General features: G+C 34.7%; 1 protein-coding gene across 1 annotated transcript in view; it reads left to right on the top strand.

The window, feature by feature from the left end:
- TXNDC5 (thioredoxin domain containing 5) overlaps positions 1-22,620 on the top strand; it is a 32,903-nt gene that overhangs the window by 5,160 nt on the left and 5,123 nt on the right. Inside the window, exons 2-8 of the mRNA XM_026676671.2 lie at positions 8,778-8,927; positions 10,214-10,319; positions 11,824-11,920; positions 14,521-14,636; positions 18,670-18,756; positions 19,580-19,711; positions 20,428-20,510. Of these exons, the coding sequence (XP_026532456.1) occupies positions 8,778-8,927; positions 10,214-10,319; positions 11,824-11,920; positions 14,521-14,636; positions 18,670-18,756; positions 19,580-19,711; positions 20,428-20,510 (771 nt within the window). The remainder of the gene's footprint in view (positions 1-8,777; positions 8,928-10,213; positions 10,320-11,823; positions 11,921-14,520; positions 14,637-18,669; positions 18,757-19,579; positions 19,712-20,427; positions 20,511-22,620) is intronic.

Raw genomic sequence — 22,620 nt, 5'->3', positions numbered from 1 at the left:
ATCAATGTGCAGAATTACTTATGAGGAATATAACCAAAATGGGTCTTAAGTTACTTGAGAAGCCATAAGCTATTGTATCTCAATGCAACTGTTACTGGCATGCTAGTTTCTCTGAAGACAGCTGTTAACTTTTCCAATAAGGACAGACAACTAATTATGTACCAATAAAGGAGAACTAAAGCCTTTCAAAACATCCTAAGCAAACCTAAAAGACCCAGCAAACCCAGAAAAAAACATAGGAGCCATCTACAACATACAATGTAAAAATTGCAACAACCACTGCGTAAGTAGGGAAAACAGGCAGGAGACTGGCAGAATGCATTCATAAATACCAACTGGCAGTCAGAAGACATGATGAAAATTCTTTAATTTCACAACATATAGACAGATTTAACCATAGTTTCAATTAGGAAAATGTGACAATTCTAGATCGAGCCAAGTCCAAAATTTCCTGGAAATTTCTAGAAGCCTGGCATTTTGACAAATAAACCATCAATAGACACATAGACATTAACAACATCTATAGACTATGCAAAAGAGACAATCAACCAGCCCAAAAGAGAACAAAAAACAACAACTCTGTAGCATCTCTTCACCAGTAATCAGCACCCAGGTCAGCATAGATTTACTCCAAGGTTAACTTCAGAACAACAGTCAAGTAAACAATACCCCAAATCAAGAAACTGCCAAAGAGCAAACAGTCCAACCAAAGAATCTCTTAAGATCCCCCACCCATACAGAGAGGCAAGACACCAGAATATAAACTGACAGCAAACAGCACTCCTTGCTAGCACTGATGATGTTACCTAGTTAGGGTAATGAAATGTCTGCAAGAAAATAAGCAAGCTCAGAGCACCAAAGACCCCTCAACTAATTATGTGTTCATATCTTTTCTTAGATTTGTCTCAGCAAGAATGAAAATACAGAGTAGGCAGAGTTGCGATCATAATTTAAATGTTATCTAGGAAACAGGTTTCCTAGGATCCAATTTCTAGTAGCCTACATTGATTTTTGTAACCTGTTTAATGAGAAGGTCTGAATTCTTTTTATTAGTTTAAATGGATTTTACATGATATCCTCTATGTTTCCACTTCAAAGTTAATTTAAAGATGGAAAAACAGATGGAAAATCTTACTAAATAATGTGTCCAGCCAGTCCTATGTTCATCAGTTTGTCCTTGGCTGCTTTTTCTGACTTTTTCCAAGGGAAACAAACCAGACTCCATGGCTCAGACAACACACTAAGTGAACCATGGACAGAATCAACCATATTTTTCAGCTGTGCCTGTTTGTAGGAGGAGTCAACAGATGTGACTCAGAGCACACTGCTCATTTGCTTGTTTTTATTTCCAAGGGCTGCTGGAGAAATAGGAGGTGACATGGAGATGCAGTTTGTTAAGGCACATGGTAAATATTTGTGAATGGGGCTTTGGGGACGTTATGGGTAACCATAATGTGAGCTCTGCTCTATCCAAAATTGCTTTGAGGTGAACAAAAGAAACTTGGGAAGGAAAGAGTCAATAGTATATAAATAATACTATTTGAATAGCACAGTATTTATTAGTTTGGAAGTGAGTCAGGTCACCCTAAAATAAAGGGGGGGGGAAACCAACTATGTTGAAATATATCATTTTGTCAACTCACTTTGTCAACTGAAATATTTCCCTAAATGGGGGGAAAATAGACTCTATCAAGGATATTTTCTTGATGACTTCCTGGGACCTACAAAATATTGAAGGAGTCAGTTGCAAAAGTGAAAAGGGGACAGACTGAATTGCTTGGCTTGTACTGATGATATTACCTGATTGGGTAATGAAATGTCTGCAAGCAAACAGTCAAACTTAGCGGGCATCCAGGAACATACACACACCCCCGGCAACACAGTTCAACCTGAGCTACAGATTCTGCTATTGGCAATCTAACACTTTGTAGGGGTGCAAACTTTATAGAAATTTCCTTATAAAACCCTAGATAAGAGAGCTTGAAACACAGATTTTTGAGAGATTTTTGAGTGGGGAGTGCAACCCTCACAATATTGGATTTCAGAAGTGAAAAACAGAGAAGGACATAGAAAGTTTGGGATAGAGGGGAAAAAATGAAACTCGTGCTTGTGGAATTATCCAGTTTGTAAATTTATGTTCTATCAGCTCTGGTTGCTTTTAAGTTAATACAAGTTTTATTAAATGGGTGGCTAGAATTTTATTTTGAAAGTATTGCTAATACCCACAAGAATCCCAAAAAGTACAGTTTTCTAAACCAAACTCAGCTGGCCTTCTGTTTGTGATTTTCTTAGGTTTTCATACTCAGGTAGGAAAGTGGATAGAAATGGCTCTAGAAACATTTATTTGCAATGTCATTGATACAGACACAAATAGGAATTCAAAGAGCTGGCCTGAAATATTTTGACCTATGAGACATAATATTTCAATGACAGCCTTTCCCATAACCATCTAATTGCTACTCTTAAAATAGCGCCCTAGATTTCCTTCTTGAGAAAAGTCATTCTAATGACAAGGGCAGTTCTGTGACATCTACACCTTGCAAGAATAAGATACAGTGGTATAAGGATGGCATGTATAAATTTGATTTGTCAATATTTCTGCTTGGTTCTTAGCATTGATGACTTTATAGTCATCATACAGTAGTCTAAAAAATAACAACAGTGCCTTTGGCGAAATGAGAATGGTGAATCAAATAATTCAAAACTTTAGGGGGATGAAATGTGCAGATCGAAACAGTTTTTAGATTCTATCAAAGAAATAGTCCATTCAAGACATGGTCAAATTACCACATCAATAAAACGAGAAATAGTTAGACCAAGATGAGTGTGTATGTGTGCACTTAACACTGTTGTAATTGCATGATGCATATTTGTAAAAAGGAGAAATTTCTGCCCTAGAGGCTATATTCCTTTTTGTGCAAACAGCAAAACTTTCTTCTGTTTTTGGACCTCCTGCAACTCCCTCTGCATGACTTCAAAATCTACTGTGAAAATTGGGAGGCCCCTCTATGGCAGATTTTGGAACTCACGGCAGGTCATAGTGGAAGAGGAAACCATTGTCTCCTCTGCAATTTTGCCAATAGAAATTGCTTCCACTGAATGAAGACATTAGACCTTGCTTTGCTAAATTTCACTATTCCCAGGTGAAATCACAGCCATTTTGTATCAAACGTGAAGTTTTGCTTTGATTCTATAACTTGTTTGCTATTAAAACTGCTTTTTTAAACATTTTTTTTTTGTTTCTTGATTGACATCAGTAAAGAAGACTTGGCTAATGATGTATAAAGCATTTGAGGAGAAAATAAGTCATGCTAGAACTCCTGATTTCACCTAAACCTGGATATAGCCAAGCATACATCTTAGACAGATTTTAATAAACTTCAATTATTTATAAGTAGAATTCCATAGTAAGAGATCATTCATGAAAAAGAATCTCAACATTGGTCAGTGTTTCTTTAAAAAAAGAAAGAAAAGGAAATATTATAAGCATAATTACAGGAAGTTCCAATGAAGGGAAGATGAACATTCACAACAATTTGGGGTCATTAAGGAAGATAAGATGAGTCTTCAGTTGAGTTGGACTTCTGATATCTTATGTGGCCACATCCCTGCAAAATATTCCTTAAAGAAATGTAAAGAAAATAAATTTAGCAGAGATAAATGGAGAATTCTCTTAGGAAATAATACCATAAGTAAATGTTCGGGGAGACGGATACTTATTCTTGGCAATATGTATTACTTGTGGAAAAGAGTTTTCAACAGAAATTGATTATGAACTGAATGTGAGTCAATAGCAAGATGTAGCCAAAATAATAAATAAATGCAGATTCAATATTTCCAATAGGAATAGTGTTGCCAAATCATAGAAAGTCGTAATTCCACCATTCTGCATTTGTTAGATTTTGCCCTGAATATTGTGTCTGGTTCTGGCTGCATTTTAAGAATTCAGTGAGACTTGCTATGATAAAAGTTCTAGAAACTGTATTTCATAGTCTTCATCATAATCATAACTACTACTTCATTTCTTAAAATGTTGGTTTTTAAATTATTATATTTTAAAAAATTTATAGCAAAGGCTGTGATGACGGTATTTATTTTCAAATAATTAGTGTCACGTTCATCAACCAAAATATCCAGAAGTTTGTTTTTGTAGGATTTTCTGGCTTCATTATTGCTAGCATTCTTCAGTTCTGTTCCAGAATAATTAATCTCATGAAGTATTTGTTTTTTCACTTTGATCTCCATGTCCCCCCCCACATGTCTTATAAGATTTATTTCTTTATATTAGTTCACTATGAAAGGCATAGATTGACTTAAAATAAAAAGGGCAAGCCTGTTTTATGTATTTTATAAAGAGCACAGCAAGTTCACGATAACATACTAATTATATTTAGCTATTAAATAAAAATGTGGGGTTCTAGGACCTTAAAGAATGGGGATGGACCTGTGGGTTTTTCATAAGATGGGCTGCTGAGTATTTCTTAGTTTTGTCAGATTTGCAGAATTTCAGAACCATTCCTAAATTTTCACTGGCTTAATGGGAATGCCATATTGAACCAGAATAGCTATTGTCTGGTTACTGGTGCCTAAAAGCATAGATTTTAGGCAGTTAATGTGGAGGTTTTTGTAAGTGGAAAAAGAACTGCTGATTCTTTCTTATCTGTCCTATATTCAAACCACTCCTTTAAACATTTTCTGGTTCAGAAAGATCTTGCCCTATGTGAAGGAGGCTGGGACAATTATTGTCAATCAAAACAATACCTGCCTGGGAGATCCGGTTTGAGCTTCTTCGGCGACAGACCGAAATCTGTGATTGTGCTCGTCACTGGAGCGCCCACAGCCGTCTGGTTTCGGGGCTAAGCCACCCTGTAGAGGTGGTGAAGAGGGGGGAGACTGCCAGCAGGGTCAAGGAGAGCCACATCTCTCCTCCCCAGCTGGCTATTACTCCCTTTCCCGAAGGCGGTTGTAGCGGTGGTCAGAAATGGCCACCTCAAAGAAGAACTTGACCAGAAAAGAATGTGCAGGAGAAAGATAAGAAGAGAAAGTTTTGGCTGACTAGGTCGAACTGGAAAAACAACAATACAAGGTACCCTGGAATTTGAATTATAAAGAACAACATTGTTCCCAAAGAAGACTTTGAAGCTGCGAATGAGAGAGGGAAGGGAAAGGATTTGGGTTGGGTTTTTTTCTTTCCTATATTGACAACTAAGAGATTTAAGCAAGAAATTGGCAAAAATCCACTTTGACAGTAACAGGTATTTAAACTGAAAATAAAATGTCAAGGGGATAATAAAAATTTCTGGATTCTCAAAAACTTTTTAAAGAAGGAAAAAACAAAAGGGCGGGATCTGGAAAAAGGGAGGAGACCACCTGGAAGTGAAAGGAATTAACAGTGAAACTTTAACAAGATTCCCAAAAGTTACATTTTAACTGAAACTTTGTAACAAGATAAAGAGAACCCCAGGAAGAGAAAGTGGAAAAAAGAAGCAAGAAGAAACAGCTTTGGATTATTTGGATTACTTGGTGATTTTTGGATTTTTGGCTATTGGATTTAAAGGTCTAAAATTAATTGGGTGGTTGTTTAAAAGTTTTTAAAATGGTATCTGTTAAGCCTGGATTCCCCAACGGGTGTTAAGGAAAACAAACTAAACAGAACGTGCAGCGAAGTCAGATAGGAAGACAGGTAAATGTGTGAGATAAGTTTTCCAGTTAACACGCAGTAAAAATACAGATACGCTTGTGCTATCAAAAATATAGTTTATTCCATTTAAGAATTATAGCATAGTCAAATAAACGCTCCATTAGTCATATATCAATTTCAGTCAAGTCTTGTCAGGGATACTCTATTTGCAAAGTCCGTGTTGAATAGCCAATGTCAGTACAATTACAATAAATCAGTCCAATCTTATCTTCTCTCCGTTGAGAAAAATCAACACTCCTACAAGAACGTAGTCATCAATCCATCCAGTAATTAGGGATCAGTAAGCCAGAGAGAGAGAGAGCTGCATTTGCCTCGCTTCATATATAGTGCTTTTACAACCACACCCTTAATTACATTCTTGCAGTTAAAGTTACACACACTTTAACTAACAAACCATGATACCATATTTATTATTTTTACCCAAACCAGTTAGGGTAAACAATGTTATCCCTAACAGTATCACTCTTGGAAGAATTGAGAATGGAACTTAAAAAGCAGAAAGAAGATGCACAAGAAGGAAGAGGTTCTTTTGGCTTCGTATTTTAATTTTTAGAAATGGAGATCCTGAACTATGAGAAACAACAAGAAATGCCTGTAGAACAAGAAGGGCGGGACAAAGAAGAAGCCATCTTCAATGACCAAGTATTTCTATGTGGGGAAAAGAAAGAAAAGGGGGGGAAAGGGAGTGAAAAATTTAAGATCCGAAAAAACAACCCCCAAAAAAGAATAGTTTGAAAAGCAATTATAACATTAGGAAGAAACAGAAGAGAGGATTACAGAAGAGAGAATCAGAATTAGAGAGAGAAGGGGTCAAAAAGGGAAGGGAGAAGAAGAGGGGGAAGAGGGAAAGGAAAAGAAATTATAAAGGACAGAACCAGGACATAAGAGAAACAGGGAAAGCGTACAAGACACAGAGATGATGGGTGAAAACTTAATTGAAAGGGGGATTCTGCAAAGGTACATAAGATAGTATTGTTATATTAGAAATAGAAATGAACTTTGAAAATATGAAACAGGTGATTAAAATGATAGATAAAATACTCATTGTAATGTAATGGAATGTTTAATAAATAAATGAAAGAGAATGAGAGAATGAAATTAGGAAAGGAGGGGAACATTTTAATTATTATAAATGTGTTATAAAAATTTAAGTGAAGAGAAATATGAAAGAAACATGAAAAAATTATGGAAATATTATAAGTGTTCCTAGAAGTATGATATCCTATTGAAAAGGAATGTTAAAGATGTCAAAGATTATAACTAACATTAATGATAGAGCTGAATTGGAATAGAATAAGTATTTTATTTATTATTGTTATATATATATTTTCTCTTTAAGAACTTAGTGCGTATTTTAAGAATGTACCAAGCAGAATAGACTGGAAGTTATGTGTTATATTGAATGTTATAATTGTAAAGGCATAAATTGAAGTTTAAATAAGAGTTGAATGGATAAAAATTAAAAGATACAAAGGTGTCATACTCCAATTAGTAACTACAGGGGAAAATTTTGTTTAATGAGAAAAGAAAATTTGAAATTGAAACAGAATAGACAAAAGTATAAATATAATGACTAGAAAGGTATTGAAATTTAGAAAAAGATATATATATATATATATATATAATTGAATTTAGAAAGGAATGAGATAATTAAAAGTAAGATTGAGAAAACTAAGGGAAGGGAAAAATTATTGAGAAAATGTTAAAATAGTAATAAGATTTGGAATAGAACACAAAGATGAATATGAAATTGAATTTGTGTCTGTATGGAGAAGTGATAACCCAGGACCATGCTATTCTCAAAAAAAGAAATTTTACTTGTATTATGTTTTGTGAAAACCCAAATAAATTTTTTATTAAAAAAAACAATACCTGCCTGAAAATTAAATACAATGGAACCAAATTTGATGTGAGGGAAGAAGCCAAATAAAGTTTGATTGAGCTTAGAAATGAGATAGATCAAACTGGGGGCTATGGAGAAAAAAAAATTATTTCTATGATTCTATATTGGAGAGGCAATTTGGAAGTGACTCAGAATCTTGCTGTTTGCTTCATTCTAACGAAGCTTTCAATTCATACTTGAGGTGAAATGGTTTGCTACTTTAATACAACTTGAAGTATTAACTGATATTCCCAGATAAGTCAAAATGTTAAAGAATATTGTTGAAGGCAATATTTCTCAACTTATAATAAGATGGGTGGACTTCGATTCCCAGAATTCTCCAGCCATCCTTGCTTGAGAAATACCAGCTCTGGGAAAGCAAAGGGCAAAATAAAAAGGAAGAAAGGACTCAAATAACTGTTGCCTAAACAACAGAAGGTGCCAGTAGCTCCTTAGGACTCACCACATAATTTCTAATTAAAGATGGAGGACTTTTACTAAGGTCTTTGAATAAAGGGAAACAATTTGTCATATACTCTCCATTCAAACAACATTATTGTTAAGTGAAATGCTAATTGTTTAAAACCAAACGATCCTGGGATAAATGAGAGGCTGAATATAGTACCCAACTCCTTGATTACTATGCGGATAGGAAAAGAACTGAAGATAAAAGATAATGCCAAAGCTGAAGATAAGAGATAAAGTCAAATAACAAGTGTCAAATTCATTTTGCTTTGTTTTTTTGATGGCAGCAATGAGTTTTTAAAGTATAGACATTCAATCAATGATCAGTACAGTAAAAATTCATATTGTATTTATCCCAGTAGTAGATATAAAAGAAATGTCACTCTTATTCTAATAAATTGATTTGTCACATCTAATTTATCAGCTAATGTAACATTAGCAATAAAAGAAAAACTGTAATATTTATTGTTCTCATATTAAAAAAAAATTCTGCCAAAGTTTGAAGGAACCAAATAATTAAAAAAAAAACACAGTTTCAGAAATGCAGACTGAAAATGAACTGGGGCAAAGACCTACCTTTTATCCTTAGATAAAATTCAATATATGGGAGAGAAAATATGTTAGATATATTATATATAGAATTTCTCATGTCACTAATTTCAAAAAATAGAATAGTAGATTCAGAATTTTAACAACTTTTTCATCAGAATATTTTTTTAAAACTTGCAGGTGTGGGCATTGCCAGAGTCTCCATCCAACGTGGAATGAACTTGCAGATAAATACAACAACATGGATAATCCACAGGTCTATGTTGTAAAAATGGACTGCACTGCAGATACTCCATTGTGTTCTGAACATAGTGTCAGGGGATACCCAACGTATGTGTAAAAAAATAATACTCACTTTATGTGTTTTCCCTCAACTCTTTATTAAGAGAGCTTCTGAGTGTTTGTTTGGTAAATTCATGACAGTCTATGTTTGTATTAATTCCATCCCCTTCTTTGAATATACCATGTAAGTAACAATAGTTTATGCAACTGTAAAATCAGAGTACCTGCAAAAGTCTCCTAATATCTGTTGCTTTAATTATTTCACTCACGGTAGTAAAAGCAGTATGGTGATATAAGATGAGCATGCAATATTTTCATTACTGACCCTTTGCAGCGTATTGTAAACAAATGTGTTTCTACCTGGTAGGCACAGCTGTGCAAATATACCACAACAGTTTTATAACCAGCAGAAAGTAGATGAATTGCTCTAATAGACTAGGACAAAAAAAAGTGTTAACCATTTTCTTACATTAAGAAACTGTTGCTAAATCAAGATCGAAACAATGGGGAGCCAGGAAGTTTAGGGTATAATTCCAAAGCTGTAAGGTTCTTAGCATGAGCTATAGTCAGCAGAAATATTCTGCTCTAAAGACTCCGCTCTCTTTTGTAGAAGTTTTATGAATATTCATCCTGGCCAAGCTGCGTTTGGTGACATCATGTTCTCCGTTTTGCATTTATAGTAAATTATCCACTACTTTATTAGCAAACCACAGATAGAAGAATTTGACATGTAGCAGCAGATCACACTTAGTTCTTGAGAGCTGTATTTTTAAAATCTATTATTTTTATAATTCCTAATATAAGAGTGTTTTTCACTTAGAGAGTTAACAGCTTAACTTCCAGTTTGGCTTACCTTGCAAGCCAAATAAATACCAGAGCAGATCTGGTTTATTTCTGCCATTTTTTTCAGGCATTCTCTTCCCATTTTAAAATATTTTCTAAGAAAGATACAAACACCTAATGCATAATGAATCCAGAGTCTGAGAAAAAAAAGGGGAATATAGCTACTTTAATAAAATCATAGGCAACTATCATTTCCCTTGTAAACTTAATAGCTTTGTTTAGAGCCGAAGAATACATACTTTGTTTTAGGGACAAATAAGGTTTATTGGTAGTGTGTTCATGTTTTTGAAAGTCTACAGAACAATGGCAGTTTAAATTCGGAAAGTCCAAGGCTATGCTATTGAAATTAACGGAAATGTTAGAATTAATGTTAATAAACCATTGTGAAGAAAGTTGTTTGGGATCCGATATGACATGATGGTTGTTCTAAAAATGTTTCAAGTTTAAATGACTATGAACTTACTTTGCTTGTTGTTTTCTTAAATTTGCAGTCTAAAATTACTAAGACGACACCAAGAAGATGCAAAATATCAGGGACCTAGAGAACTTGAGTCACTAGAGAAGTGGATGTTGAAGAAATTAAAAGAGGGCTCTGATGTAAGTAATCAGAAACAGTCCTTATTCAAGAGACAATATATAGTTGAACTGTTAAAGGATGCCAGTAGAGCAGTGCTTACATTTGGAACAAAATTTTATGAGCCCAGGAATCTTATCTTTATGGAGATGTGAGAAGAATATTGAAAGAGAAATTGCTTTGGCTAAAATTCAGGGGAACTCGAACACAGGTTTTATTGTCTTCGTGATAATTGGAGGAGGGTGCTTAGAAATTGAAATTAAAAAAAATTGACCCATTGTTTTCTTTATTGGACCAAAATCAGATTACTTATATGTATGCATGAAGAAAATTTCTCCCCTGAGGAGCTGCTTCTGCTGTCAGCCTTTCTTCGTTTTTCTTGAAATATGGCAATTTCTGGATTTTAATTTAGGGGTTTAGAACAGAAGAACAGAGTTGGAAGGGACCTTGGAGGTCTTCTAGTTCAACCCCTTGCTCAGGCAGGAAACCCTATACCACATCAGACAAATGGTTATCCAACGTATTTTTAAAAACTTCCAGTGTTGGAGCATTTACAACTTCTGGAGGCAAGTTGTTCCACTGATTAATTTTTCTAACTGTCAGGAAATTTCTCCTTAGTTCTAAGTTGCTTCTCTCCTTGACAAGTTTCCACCCATTGCTTCTTGTCCTGCCCTCAGGGGCTTTGGATAATAGGTTGACTCTCTCTTCTTTGAGGCAGCCCCTGAGATATCGGAACACTGCTATCATGTCACCCCTTTCCTCAACCTCACTCCCTATAGCTATGCCTGTCTAAGTTGGACAGGGAATTCTGGGTGATGTGGTCCCAGGACATCAATTTGTGAAAAATATGTTGTAGTGAAAGATGATGTCTTCATTTTTAATCATGCCAAAATTTTGTGTTTTTGTTAGGGAGATATTGTCTCTCTCTTCTTTTTCTTCTCTCGTCTCTGTCTGTCTGTCTGTCTGTCTGTCTCTCTCTCTCTCATACACTGAAACAAACTAGACACACCTACACACAGACACAAATTGTAATGTTTATTGTTAACATGGATAGTTAATAGTTTTATTATGTAGATAGCAATATAACTACAGGTAGACTTCACCTATAATTGCAACAGAACTTGGAATTGCAGTCGTAAGTCAAGGCACAGTGTGATTGAATGTGATTTTATTACCATTCTTACAACAGTTGTAAAACAGATCACATGATTGTTAAGCAAATTCATTATTCCAAATGGTCAAACTGACAAAAAAGTTGTCACCCACAATCATGAGAGCATGGCAGTTTGTCAATCTGAGCTGGTTGCCAAGTGCCCAAAATGTGATCACGTGACTGGGGGTAGGGAGCAGCAGTTGTAAGGTCCAGTATTTCAATCATGGGTCGTAAGAACATTTTTTAAAGTCTTTTGTAGCTTTGAATGGTTGTTAAACAACCTATCATAAATCTAGGACTACCTGTAACTCTTAATCTTTTTGAAATTTAAGCATGCTACTTTCTATGTTCTTTTTCTTGTTGCTAAATATAAGGAGGAAGTACCTAAACCGAAGCCATCAAAAGCACCTGATACAAAGCAAGGTCTTTATGAGCTCTCAGCAGCTAATTTCAAGCAACATGTAGCAGAAGGTAATTGTATTTATTGATGATTGATTGATTGATCAAATTAAAGAGAATATTTGTGGCTCAGGATTGAAATGAGGGGTCCTTGGTGCTCTCTGAGCTTCGTTGTTTTCTTGCAGACATTTCATTATCCAAACTAGGTAATATATCATGAGTGCTAGTAAGCAATGGGATTTTCTCTCAATTTATATTTTAGTGGATTGCACTATCAGTGTTGGTGGTAGTGGTCTTGGAGGTTCTTTGGTTGGGTCGTTTGACAATTCCTTGATTGTGGTATTGTATACTACTTGATTGTTGATTTGATGTTGATCCCACAGGTGTACCTTTAATTTGTTGGCAAGTATGTCCATCGAATTGAAAGCATATCGTTAGGCTTAGTTTGAAAAGATCACTTTCAAGTCCCTTAGCGGAGGTTGTAATGCAACATCTAGGATCAATAGCAACCCTACAAATACAACACAAATATGGATCAGATATGTAGTTGACACCTTCTCCATAATAAAAAAAAACCCGACCACTTAGAGAACATCCACACTACCATTAACATGTTCAATGGAATCCAATTCACCTGGGAAGAAGAAACTCACTACAAGTCACTACCTGCTGATCAGGATATCCTGATCAGCAGACAATGATGGCAAACTAGAAACACAAATGTACCTAAAAATCACCCACACCAATCAATTTAATGCTCCACTACCAAAGCAATAACTCAACCTCCCACAAGGGATGTTGTGTAGGAACTCTATTCAGATGACCACAAGCATACTCCAGCAACCCTAAACAGCAGAAAGGGGAAATAGATCAGCTATACAACATCTTCCAACAAAATGGCAATTTCATCAAAAAGTGCCTGGCCACTCAATCCAATATAGCATAACCAACACAAGGTGTAAAAAGGATAATAATGCCATATATCAAAAACATCTCATAAATCACAAATAAACTATTAAAACCATAGGGAACCAACTAAAGCCCTTCAAAACATCCTAAGTAAACCAAAAGACTCACCAGCCCCAGAAGAAAAAACAGGATTTGCCTACAACATACAATTTAAAGACTGCAACAGCCACTGTGTAGGACAAATAGGCAGAAGATTAACAGAACATATCTATGCACATCAGCTAGCAGTCAGAAGACATGATGAAAAGTCTTTAATTTCACAACATATGGACACACTTAACCATAGTTTCAACTGGGAATGTGACCATTCTAGGCCAAGCTAAGTCCAAAAACACTAAAGAATTCCTGGAAACCTGGCAGTCTGATAAATTGCCCATCAATAGACACATAGATATAAACAACATGTACACACTGCAAAAGAATAAATCAACAAGCCAAAAAGGGAACAAAAGACCTAAACACCTCCCCACCAGTAATTAACACCCAGATGAGCATAGTTTAACTCCAAGATTAACATCAACACTCAAGAAGTAAACACTATCCCAATCAAGGAACTGCCAACAAGCTAACAGTAAAGAGCCCAACCAAAGAATCTCCAAGACCATTCCAACCAACATTGACAGGACAAGCCACTAGAATTGTGAGCAAGCAGCATTCTTTACTAGCTGTTACCTTGTTTGGGTAATGAAATATCTGCAAGAAAACAACCAAGCTCAGAGAGTACTAAATACCCTCATTTATCAAATGTATGTAGTGATCATTGATAATGAAAATTTTTAATGTTTTATTTTAAAGAACTTTTAATTTATAATATCCCATAATGAAAAAAATTCAGACCAGACAGCATTGTGATGCAGGCCTTCCATAATCTGATTAATAGTATGATTGTAGCAGTTTCTGTATGATTGGAACATTAAACAATGTTACATTCTATGAGTTGTGCTGACCTGTAGTCTATCTTAAACCTATAATGGTGATTGATCCTCATTTCTCAGCTAAAGGCTGGAGTGGGAGCAATGGCTGGCTATTCTGTGGTGTGAATGGCAGTTCAGTTCCAAATGATGTTCTGAAGGGCTTTTCTACTTTATTAAATCTATGCCACCCAATAAATTATTAGTTGCAACATTGGTTGGAAAAGATTTTATTTCCAGTACCTTCCTCCGCTGAGAATTCACCAGCAATTGCTGCTGTCATCCACCCAAGCAGATCTATAAGATTTAAAGAGGAATGTAATTGGAAATTTAATGAAAAGTTTTAGAATTAAGCTACATTAGCAAGTGTTCATTTCTGCTATTTGCCTTGACTGAGAACTTTGAAAAGAAATATATCATTATAAGGCAGGGGTCTCTGGGCCACGGCCACTAACGGACCTTGAGCCATTCAGAACCGGGCCGCGGAAGTGGCTGGCAAGCATCCCCACTTGCGCGATCTGCTAGTGATTGTGTAGCACACTCCATTTTAGTGCTTTTAGTGAATTATTAGGATGGAGAAATCCAGAGTAAATTATTGAGAGTATTAAGTATAAAACTAGAAGCTTAGTGTGTAATACAGGAAATCAAAGTGTGCTTCTTTGGGAATGAAAATCTAAATGCAGTATAAGCCTCTTCTTAAAGCTGTACTGCATAAAGAGAGATATGTAATAACTAAATGAATGAATAAAGTCTGTTTTGTGTGAATACTGCAGCCCTTCTTTTCTTTTAAAGGCAATCACTTCATCAAATTCTATGCCCCTTGGTGTGGCCACTGCAAGGCATTGGCACCTACTTGGGAACAGTTGTCTCTCTCCCTTGAACGGTCGAAGTCCGTCAAGATTGGAAAGGTAAGTTTGATCGGCAAGGTAGTCCAGTCTTCTTAAACTGAAAATGAATTACTCTGGGAGTAGCACTGACCCCCCAAAAAAGAACACTGTTTGCTTCATAGACTACAATTAGCAGTATCAATTCCCATTTTGGAATCTGTCATGCAAGCTATTCACCCACCATAAGTCCTGAATTTACTGGAGTCTTGTGTGTTAGTCAAAATGCATTTGCTTGTTCATTTGCTTGAGATTGATTGATTGAGTCCTCAGCTTCCTGAGAAGTACCTTTAGCCAACAGTTTATTCTGGAAAAATTTATACCTTTTGTAAGAAATCTCATGAGTAGTTAATACAGAGACACGGGTATCATAGGCTTTGTTATTTTAAAGAAGAAATAGGCCAGTCCTGCAGCTTACTTTTATGACAGAACTCTTGTTTTCATTGTAGGCATTTGCTGGTAGGTATTGGAACAACTGAAAGGAGTACAGTTATATTGTGATGCGGGGAAAACCTGCTGATACTCTTGAATATTCAATCGGGTGTACTGTTAAAAAGTGAAAAGAAATTATCAGCCATATGTAAGAAAGCCCCCTTAAAAAATTGTTTACCTTTTTAAAAAAATGCAGTTTGGGGCTGGTAAACCTTTTTTATGCTAACTTATTTTTCGTGTTTCATGTTGCTCCTCACCTATTTTCTTTCTTATTGAGTCACTTTTTAAAGCCATGTTGTTTCAGAATTATAGTCCTAAGGACTAGCCTGGGAAAAATTGCTTTAAAATATATTTATTTAATTTATTATATTTCCATTGAGTCTAATGGGCTTAAAAATATTATTTGCTTGACCTGACTATCCGATCTCATTTCATCAGCGCACAGTAGAACTCTGGTCACGAATGCTTATGATCACAACCTAATCGGGTTCTGACCCAAAATTCACAAACCCCCCGCGGCCAATTTCCTTCTGCACCATTTTTTGTAAGCACCAAATTTTCAAAATTAGGTTTGGGTTACAACCAAATTGGGTTGCGACCAAAGTTATGGAACGAATTATGGTCGTGACCAGAGGTTCTACTGCATTAGGAACAGAGAAATAATTGCCTTTAAAGTAAAATGAATTAATTTTTTCTCCTCCCTGCTTTGGTCATATAGAAATAATTTCTGTACTTAATAAATTTAGATACTCAAGAGTTAACTAGAGTTGAGCGTGCATCCACATTTAAATGCATGCATGGTTGCATGGATACATACATACATACTGCAGCTGATAATTCAACAACTCTGCTTCTAATATTCTCAAGGTTTAGGGTATTCCTGCTATGAAAAATGGGGTGGCTCATTTCATTTTTATGAAAGTTTTTGGTTATTTCCCCTTTTTTTCTCATTTCAAAATTAAGGTTTTTTTAAAAAAATTTAATTCATAGATTGCTACTGTTTCTTTTTCCTACTCATTTTTCTGATTTTTCTACCCTGGTTTATCTTTCTCCATACTTCTAGTTCTTATTCTTAATTATTTCCTATGTATGATTCCTTACTTAACATTTTCCTTGTCTTCAAGATTTGCCCCCATTATCCCTTTTTTATTCTGATAAAATTCTACTAATTACATTTTAAATTGTACTGTTGTGTAGTTCACACCTTAATCTTGATTGTTTGGCTACCAACTTTTCTGTTCAGTTCCTATCATTACTTTTGTTGGATGCCATAAGTGCTGAAGGATGCTGACAAAATACACAACAGCCAGTCATCTTTCTTCTCAGCCCTTGCCCTTCTTCACTCAGTTATAAGGAAGATCTTTGAACCTCTTTGGCACTTTTTTATGTCCTCTGCAGAAGAATACCATGGTAGACATATTAGTTTGAGCAGCGCTCTTAAATACCGTCTGAAAATATTAGGTGATATAAAATATAGCAATTACAGAAATAACAAAAACTGGGTATTAGGATTATATCATCCCAATATTTCAGTCTGTCTCAGCTCATTTCGGGATCCATTTCAGGTAGAAACTGGTTAAGTCTTCCATTATTTGGGGTCACAGTATCTTATTTTGCATATTCCACCAAGCCCTGGAATCATCTTTTGAGAGTCTTCTCTGTATGCCCTCCCATTCAGATTGAGGTTTAGGGTGCAGCTGCTATGAATATGCATGCACTCAGAGCTGTCTTGCAGATTCCCCAGAAAGACATATCTTTTTTCTTACTTTCTAGCCCAAAGCAATGATCTATTTTATTCCCCCAAACCCTATAACTTTAAACATGTAATGTTTACCTACTCTTCTAGATAATCTTACTTTTTATGTTTCAGTTTGTGCCATTAGTTTAAATTGTTTCCTTTAATAATTTTAAGTTGTTCCTAAATATTTAGACTCCAGTTTTTATTATGGTGTTAATGTATTGATTGGTCTTGAGGGAGATTTTACTCTGTTTAATGTCTCTAATTATCTTAATTGTGTCACATCAGAAGAACTATTATCAGCTCTTATTCTCCTTGATTGTTTACCATTTGAAACAGTTTTTCATTTTTTATTCCTTTGCTTCATTTTCTGAAGTTTATTGACATTTTCTTGGTTTCCCTCCTATCGTTACTTTTTTTTTAAACAAACACTATATTTCCTTAATGGGCTCTAGCTTCCTCTCAGGATCCTTGGATGTTGTTCTTAGTTGATTATTTTACTTACTGTATATTTGCTTTTGATAATCCTATTTCCTCTTTAGTCCTTATCCACTATCATTAGACAATGTTTTCCAGGTGTATTTTATCCCTGCTTCTGTATTACAGAAAACAAGCCTCAATATCTGCTGAATCTACTAGATTTTCTAAAAACAAAAACAAAAATGAAACTTCTGTATGAAGGCAAATATCCCCATGCATGATTTTTAGTGATATGCTAAAAACACAAAAGTTTGTCCAATATTTTCCATTAAATTAGGCTTGTTTCTGAGTTGGAGGTGGCTCAATCGTTTTCTCAAACTCAGTGTACACAAGACAGGATTTGTTTCCCCTTAAATTGTCACTTTCATCTTCTTTTTCTCTTTCAGTCCCAACTTCATTCTTCAGTCTTCTCTGCAAGTTGAGTTTTGGGCATATTCTCTCTGATTCTTCTTTGCCTTGCTTGGCTCACATTACTACTCTAGCTGAGGTCTGTCAATTCTCTTTATAATGCTTTAAAAGGTGTGTTTTCTTTTCAAAAAACACTCTTCATGCCTTGCTGATTGCACTGTTGTTTGTCTTCCAGACTGCTTGATTCTCCGCTTAAGTCCATTATAACTTTCTTAACTTTTCACTCATTTAATATTTCTGTTGGTGTGTTTAAATGTTACATGTAATCTTGTTTCTCTTTAGTAGCTTTTTCTATTTGACCATATTTAGGTTTTAAAAAGATCTAGTCACAATGTATGTTTGAAAAACATAAAGAATATGAACAAGAGATAGATGGATCTACAGTATCTGTACATCTCTGTTGATTTCTTTTCATAATCTTTAACCTTACTTATTGTTTTCCCCTATTTCATTCCATTCAATAAATATTCAACTTCTAAATTTCTATGATCATTTGCTGTTTTCATCTTCTTACTGTTCTTTCTTTCCTGGCTTTCCATGCATGGAATTCTTTCTTGCTTAGGTTTTGACAAGGTTTTGTTTTATGATGCTTACAGAAATTATTCAAAAAGTTATTCATGTCTTTATGCTTTTTTCAACATCAACTCTCATGTTTGTTCTTTGATTCTGTTATCAATTTAGTTATTGTATTGGGTTTTACATGTCTCTTTTTTCACTCTAGTCTTAGGCAGCAATTTTTCTATTTCCCCTTTTGTGGTTTGAAATTGGGAGCCTATAAGTGTAGAAATACGTATTTTATTTTAACACTATTTCTAATAAATATAACTCCATACATAACCCATTTTAATTTACAGTACATCAATTCAATAGTTGCTCCTTTTGTATAGTTCAGTATATGGATTTAAACATTTTAAAACAGCTGCTAAGGATATACTTACTATATAAATTTACACTGTAATATTGGGCTTTGTGGATTAAAGAAAAATCTTGAATCCCCAGGTGGACTGTACACAGCATTCTACAATCTGCTCAGAAAATCAGGTGCGCGGTTATCCAACTCTGCTTTGGTTCAGAGGTGGAGAAAAGGTAAGAATATTGCAAATTGGGCTTATTTGTGAAATTACAGATTTACTATTACAGAATTGCTTTGACTAGATTATCTTTCAGCCTACCTCAAATGTGATTATGAAAACCTGGCACTCTAGTTGTTGAAATTAAATCTTTATATTATTGAATAATAATACATAAGCACGTTAAGTGAAGATAAACTTTGTTGTAAGAGTTACAGTCTTATTTATGCTGAATTTATAAAAGCAATCTTTTCTGAACTCTGGATTTCACTAGGAAGATAAAAGAGGGTCGTGGTAGCCTTCAGGCAAGGTCTAAAATGAAGAAGTCTCATTGGAATAATGAGATCTTAGCTATTTTCCTCATAAAGGCCCAATAGTGTTCTACCTGTTGAATATGTTCTTTAGTTTAAGCCATTTCCTTTATTTTCTGGCACTGTCTTCTGCCATTTCAGATTCCTTCTCCTTGGAGTAAAAAAAACCCAACTCTTCCTTTTGCTCATGTACAACTGCAGTCAAAATGCTGTTTCCCTCCCCCACCACCCAAAAAAACCCTCCTGTCTTGATTTTCCTAATGTCTGTTTAAACCCAATTAAACTGAATTCTGATTTCAGTATGACTCCCTCAAGTGTTGTTCAGCAAAGAATCATAGTCTAAACAGATTCAGATTTTCAAGGTTTAAAAAAATAATTAAACTAGGTATCCAGCTAAATCAAAGCCATTGGTAAAACAATATATTTATCAGCTATTGTATCCTGCAATAACTATTTAACATGATCATATTCTAATGGGACATTAGAAAATGTTTGCTAAGCTAGTAATAATTGTGTTTTGATTTTTAGATTGACCAATACAAAGGAAAGAGAGATTTAGATTCTTTGAAAGAGTATATTGAATCTCAGTTAAAAGATTCCAAGGAAGCCATGAATGAAGTTAAACCCACCAAAGCACCTTTACCAGAAATAACTCCTGAGGTAGGTTTTTGGAAGTTCTTGCATTAAAGGGTTTTTTTTTTTTCTCAATAAAATTATTTTCTAAACTAGGGTTCTAGCCCAATTTAAAATATATGCCACTATTTTCAAAACCAAAGTAGTTCCTCATTCTCACTTTGTTTAAGCTATTCATATATTGTATGTGTATTGAAATATAGTACGCTTACTTCCTCATGGATGGCAGCAAATTAAATTTCACTGCTTTTTTTTTTTTTACTCAGTCATTATCCTTGTGACATCATATTCTGTTGCCAGGTTGAGATACTCAGAAATATTTTCTGTCTTAGTATGTGACCCAGCAAAGTGACAGGGTACAAATGGATAGGTCAGACGGGAACGGGATAACAATAAACAAGATTATCCAAAAAGAAGAACCATGGGAAAACCAAGAGATCACTGGACCAAAAAAAGTAAAAAGTTCATTAGCATTTCCATAACTTTACATTTGGTTCTTTTCAACATCTGTTTACCTGTCACACAGTTTTAGCAGCAGTGGGCATAAAACAGGAAAGATGTTGCATCACTTTAAAAAAATTGCCAGTGTGGGATCAGAATGTTCCAGAGAACTCTGGAACATTCTATTTCCCTTTGGATTATGCTGTTCCTGGAGCTATCAATGTTGCATATCCACAACAAAGGGCTTATAATTAGGATCCTGGGTAAGGCAATTTGATTCTAACCTTCATTTCTTTTGATAGGGCAAAGTTCTTTCCCTGTCTGAAAAAGACTTCGATAAAGAAGTGGCTAATGGGATCACTTTCATCAAGTTTTATGCTCCGTGGTAAGTTTTCAGAGAAGTATATTACAAGTATTAAATTTCTGTTTCTCCTTTTGTTGTGCAGCATATTGTACTAGACAAGGTACAATATTTCATCCTCTGGAATTGGAAAATATAGCATAGAATAAATGATTAGTTTTATATATAGCTAGTTTCCTGTTCTTGTGAAATCAGTAGAATCCTTGAGATAAACTGAAGTTACCCATAGTAACTTTTGATAGCTATGAATAATTTGTGGTTACAGTCTAATGTTAGCTATTAGGCAGAATTGTTTAATTTTATTAAAAGTGTAATGTAGTCTAGTAGAAAGTAGTTAACTTTCTATCTACTTAAAAAGTTGTGTTACTTCCACCTCAGTCCATAAACCTCAGTGCTGAAATTTTTACTTGAGTGTTGATATACTGTGTGAACCTCAAAGTTGCCTGTAACATACTTTGCCTGAAGAAGAATTAAGAATGGGTTTTTTCCTGTTATCCAGCTGCATGTAATTCAGAGAATTGTTTGTTCCCTTGCAAGTATAGGATTTAATTTAGTCTGTATCCATGTCAGAAAGTATAGGGCTATGTAGACTGTAATATGAGCATTTAGAAGGCTAATTCACACTTACATTTGTAAGGTTTCATTGCTTGAGAATGAATACAGATACAGTTTAACTTTGCTAAAAAAATTGATTGAATCAAGACAATCTTACCGTAATAGTAGGAGTTAAATTAATGATGACATTGATTTCATTGGGTTGCTTCTGATTATGTTGGATTCAACAACGAATTATTTTAATAGACTTTAACTTTGTTGGTATTTTTGTAATAATCACATATACTTGAATGATTAAATACAAGTGATTAAATATGAATCCTGAGATTTGCTCAGGATTCAGTGACTTCATGGCTGATTATAATGGGATCTAAATTTGTATCTGTTCAAGTAGTTTGAATCATACTCTAATTCAGAATAGACCATTTTGATGCACATATGTAACATTTGTGCTTATATGCATATTGCCTGAAGTTTCCCATCTGACTCATCCTAGCAATACAACTTATAATAGGTGAAGAAATACTGAACTTTGGGGAATGGCTGTGAATATCTTTCACTTATAAAGCTACGATGGCATGAAATTGGCCCACATTCTTTTCTGTTCCACATGAACTATTACATATTAATTTAAGTAGCCAAGATTATATGGAGGCTACTTTTGCTGCTTATTTTAACTAAATGTTTACATTAAGCTGAATAACAAGAAGTTCATCTTATCTTAGTAGCTTTCAATATACACGTTCCATGCCTGTAATGTACACACTGCATATATAGTAAGCATATTTAAAAGGACAATTTTATTATCTTGAGATAAGGATAGGGAACAGATGGCAATGTACAAATGTACATTACAGAACAGCAGAATAAAGTCTTTTCCAACTAGATGTCATGAGCATTTAATAATTTACATGTTACATTCAGCTTCTAACTGATAGTTTGTGAAAATTATTTTGTAAGAAGAATATTAATTTTATATGCTTGTTCCAGTGCTATTTTTTATATGTGTGATCACTCCAGAATTTATATAGTTTAGAGTTCATAAAAGTGTTTAAAATTTACTGGAGTGAATCCATGATGTAACAGTTCAAATGGGAAAATTTATAAAAAAATAAATCAGATTTTCAATTGCCATTCTCAATAAACTATTTGCAAAAAAAAAAAAAAAAAAAATTAGAATATACTGTATATAGCATTGATTGAAGGATTTCTGATAAAGTTTAGTCCTAACTGTAACTACATTCCTTAAAGGAAATTTACCTAGGGAAATACCGGAAAGAAATCTAGCAATCAATATAACAGACAGAACTTCTCAAAACATTGACCTTATTTATGGATATATATCTATATCTATATATATGTGGATCTTTGGTTATTCGGGTTTTCTCCCACGTAAGATTGGAAGTATCTAGGCAACGTTTCGATGAAGTCTCATTCATCATCTTCAGGCTTGTGTCTTCCGCTCTGTGCTTCTCAGAGTGATGTGAGCTTGCAGCTGCTTCTTCCTTTTAACTGCTAGTGGGGGTGTGACTTGATTGGGTGGGGGCTTGGCTGTGTTCTGATTGGGTGGGGGTGTGTT

Source organism: Notechis scutatus, chromosome 3 (genome assembly GCF_049901735.1).
Source record: "Notechis scutatus isolate UNSWTSFEM ecotype Mainland chromosome 3, rNotScu1.2, whole genome shotgun sequence".
In the NCBI taxonomy this organism is placed as follows: Eukaryota; Metazoa; Chordata; class Lepidosauria; order Squamata; family Elapidae; genus Notechis; species Notechis scutatus.
This window is presented reverse-complemented; position numbering and strand designations above follow the sequence as displayed.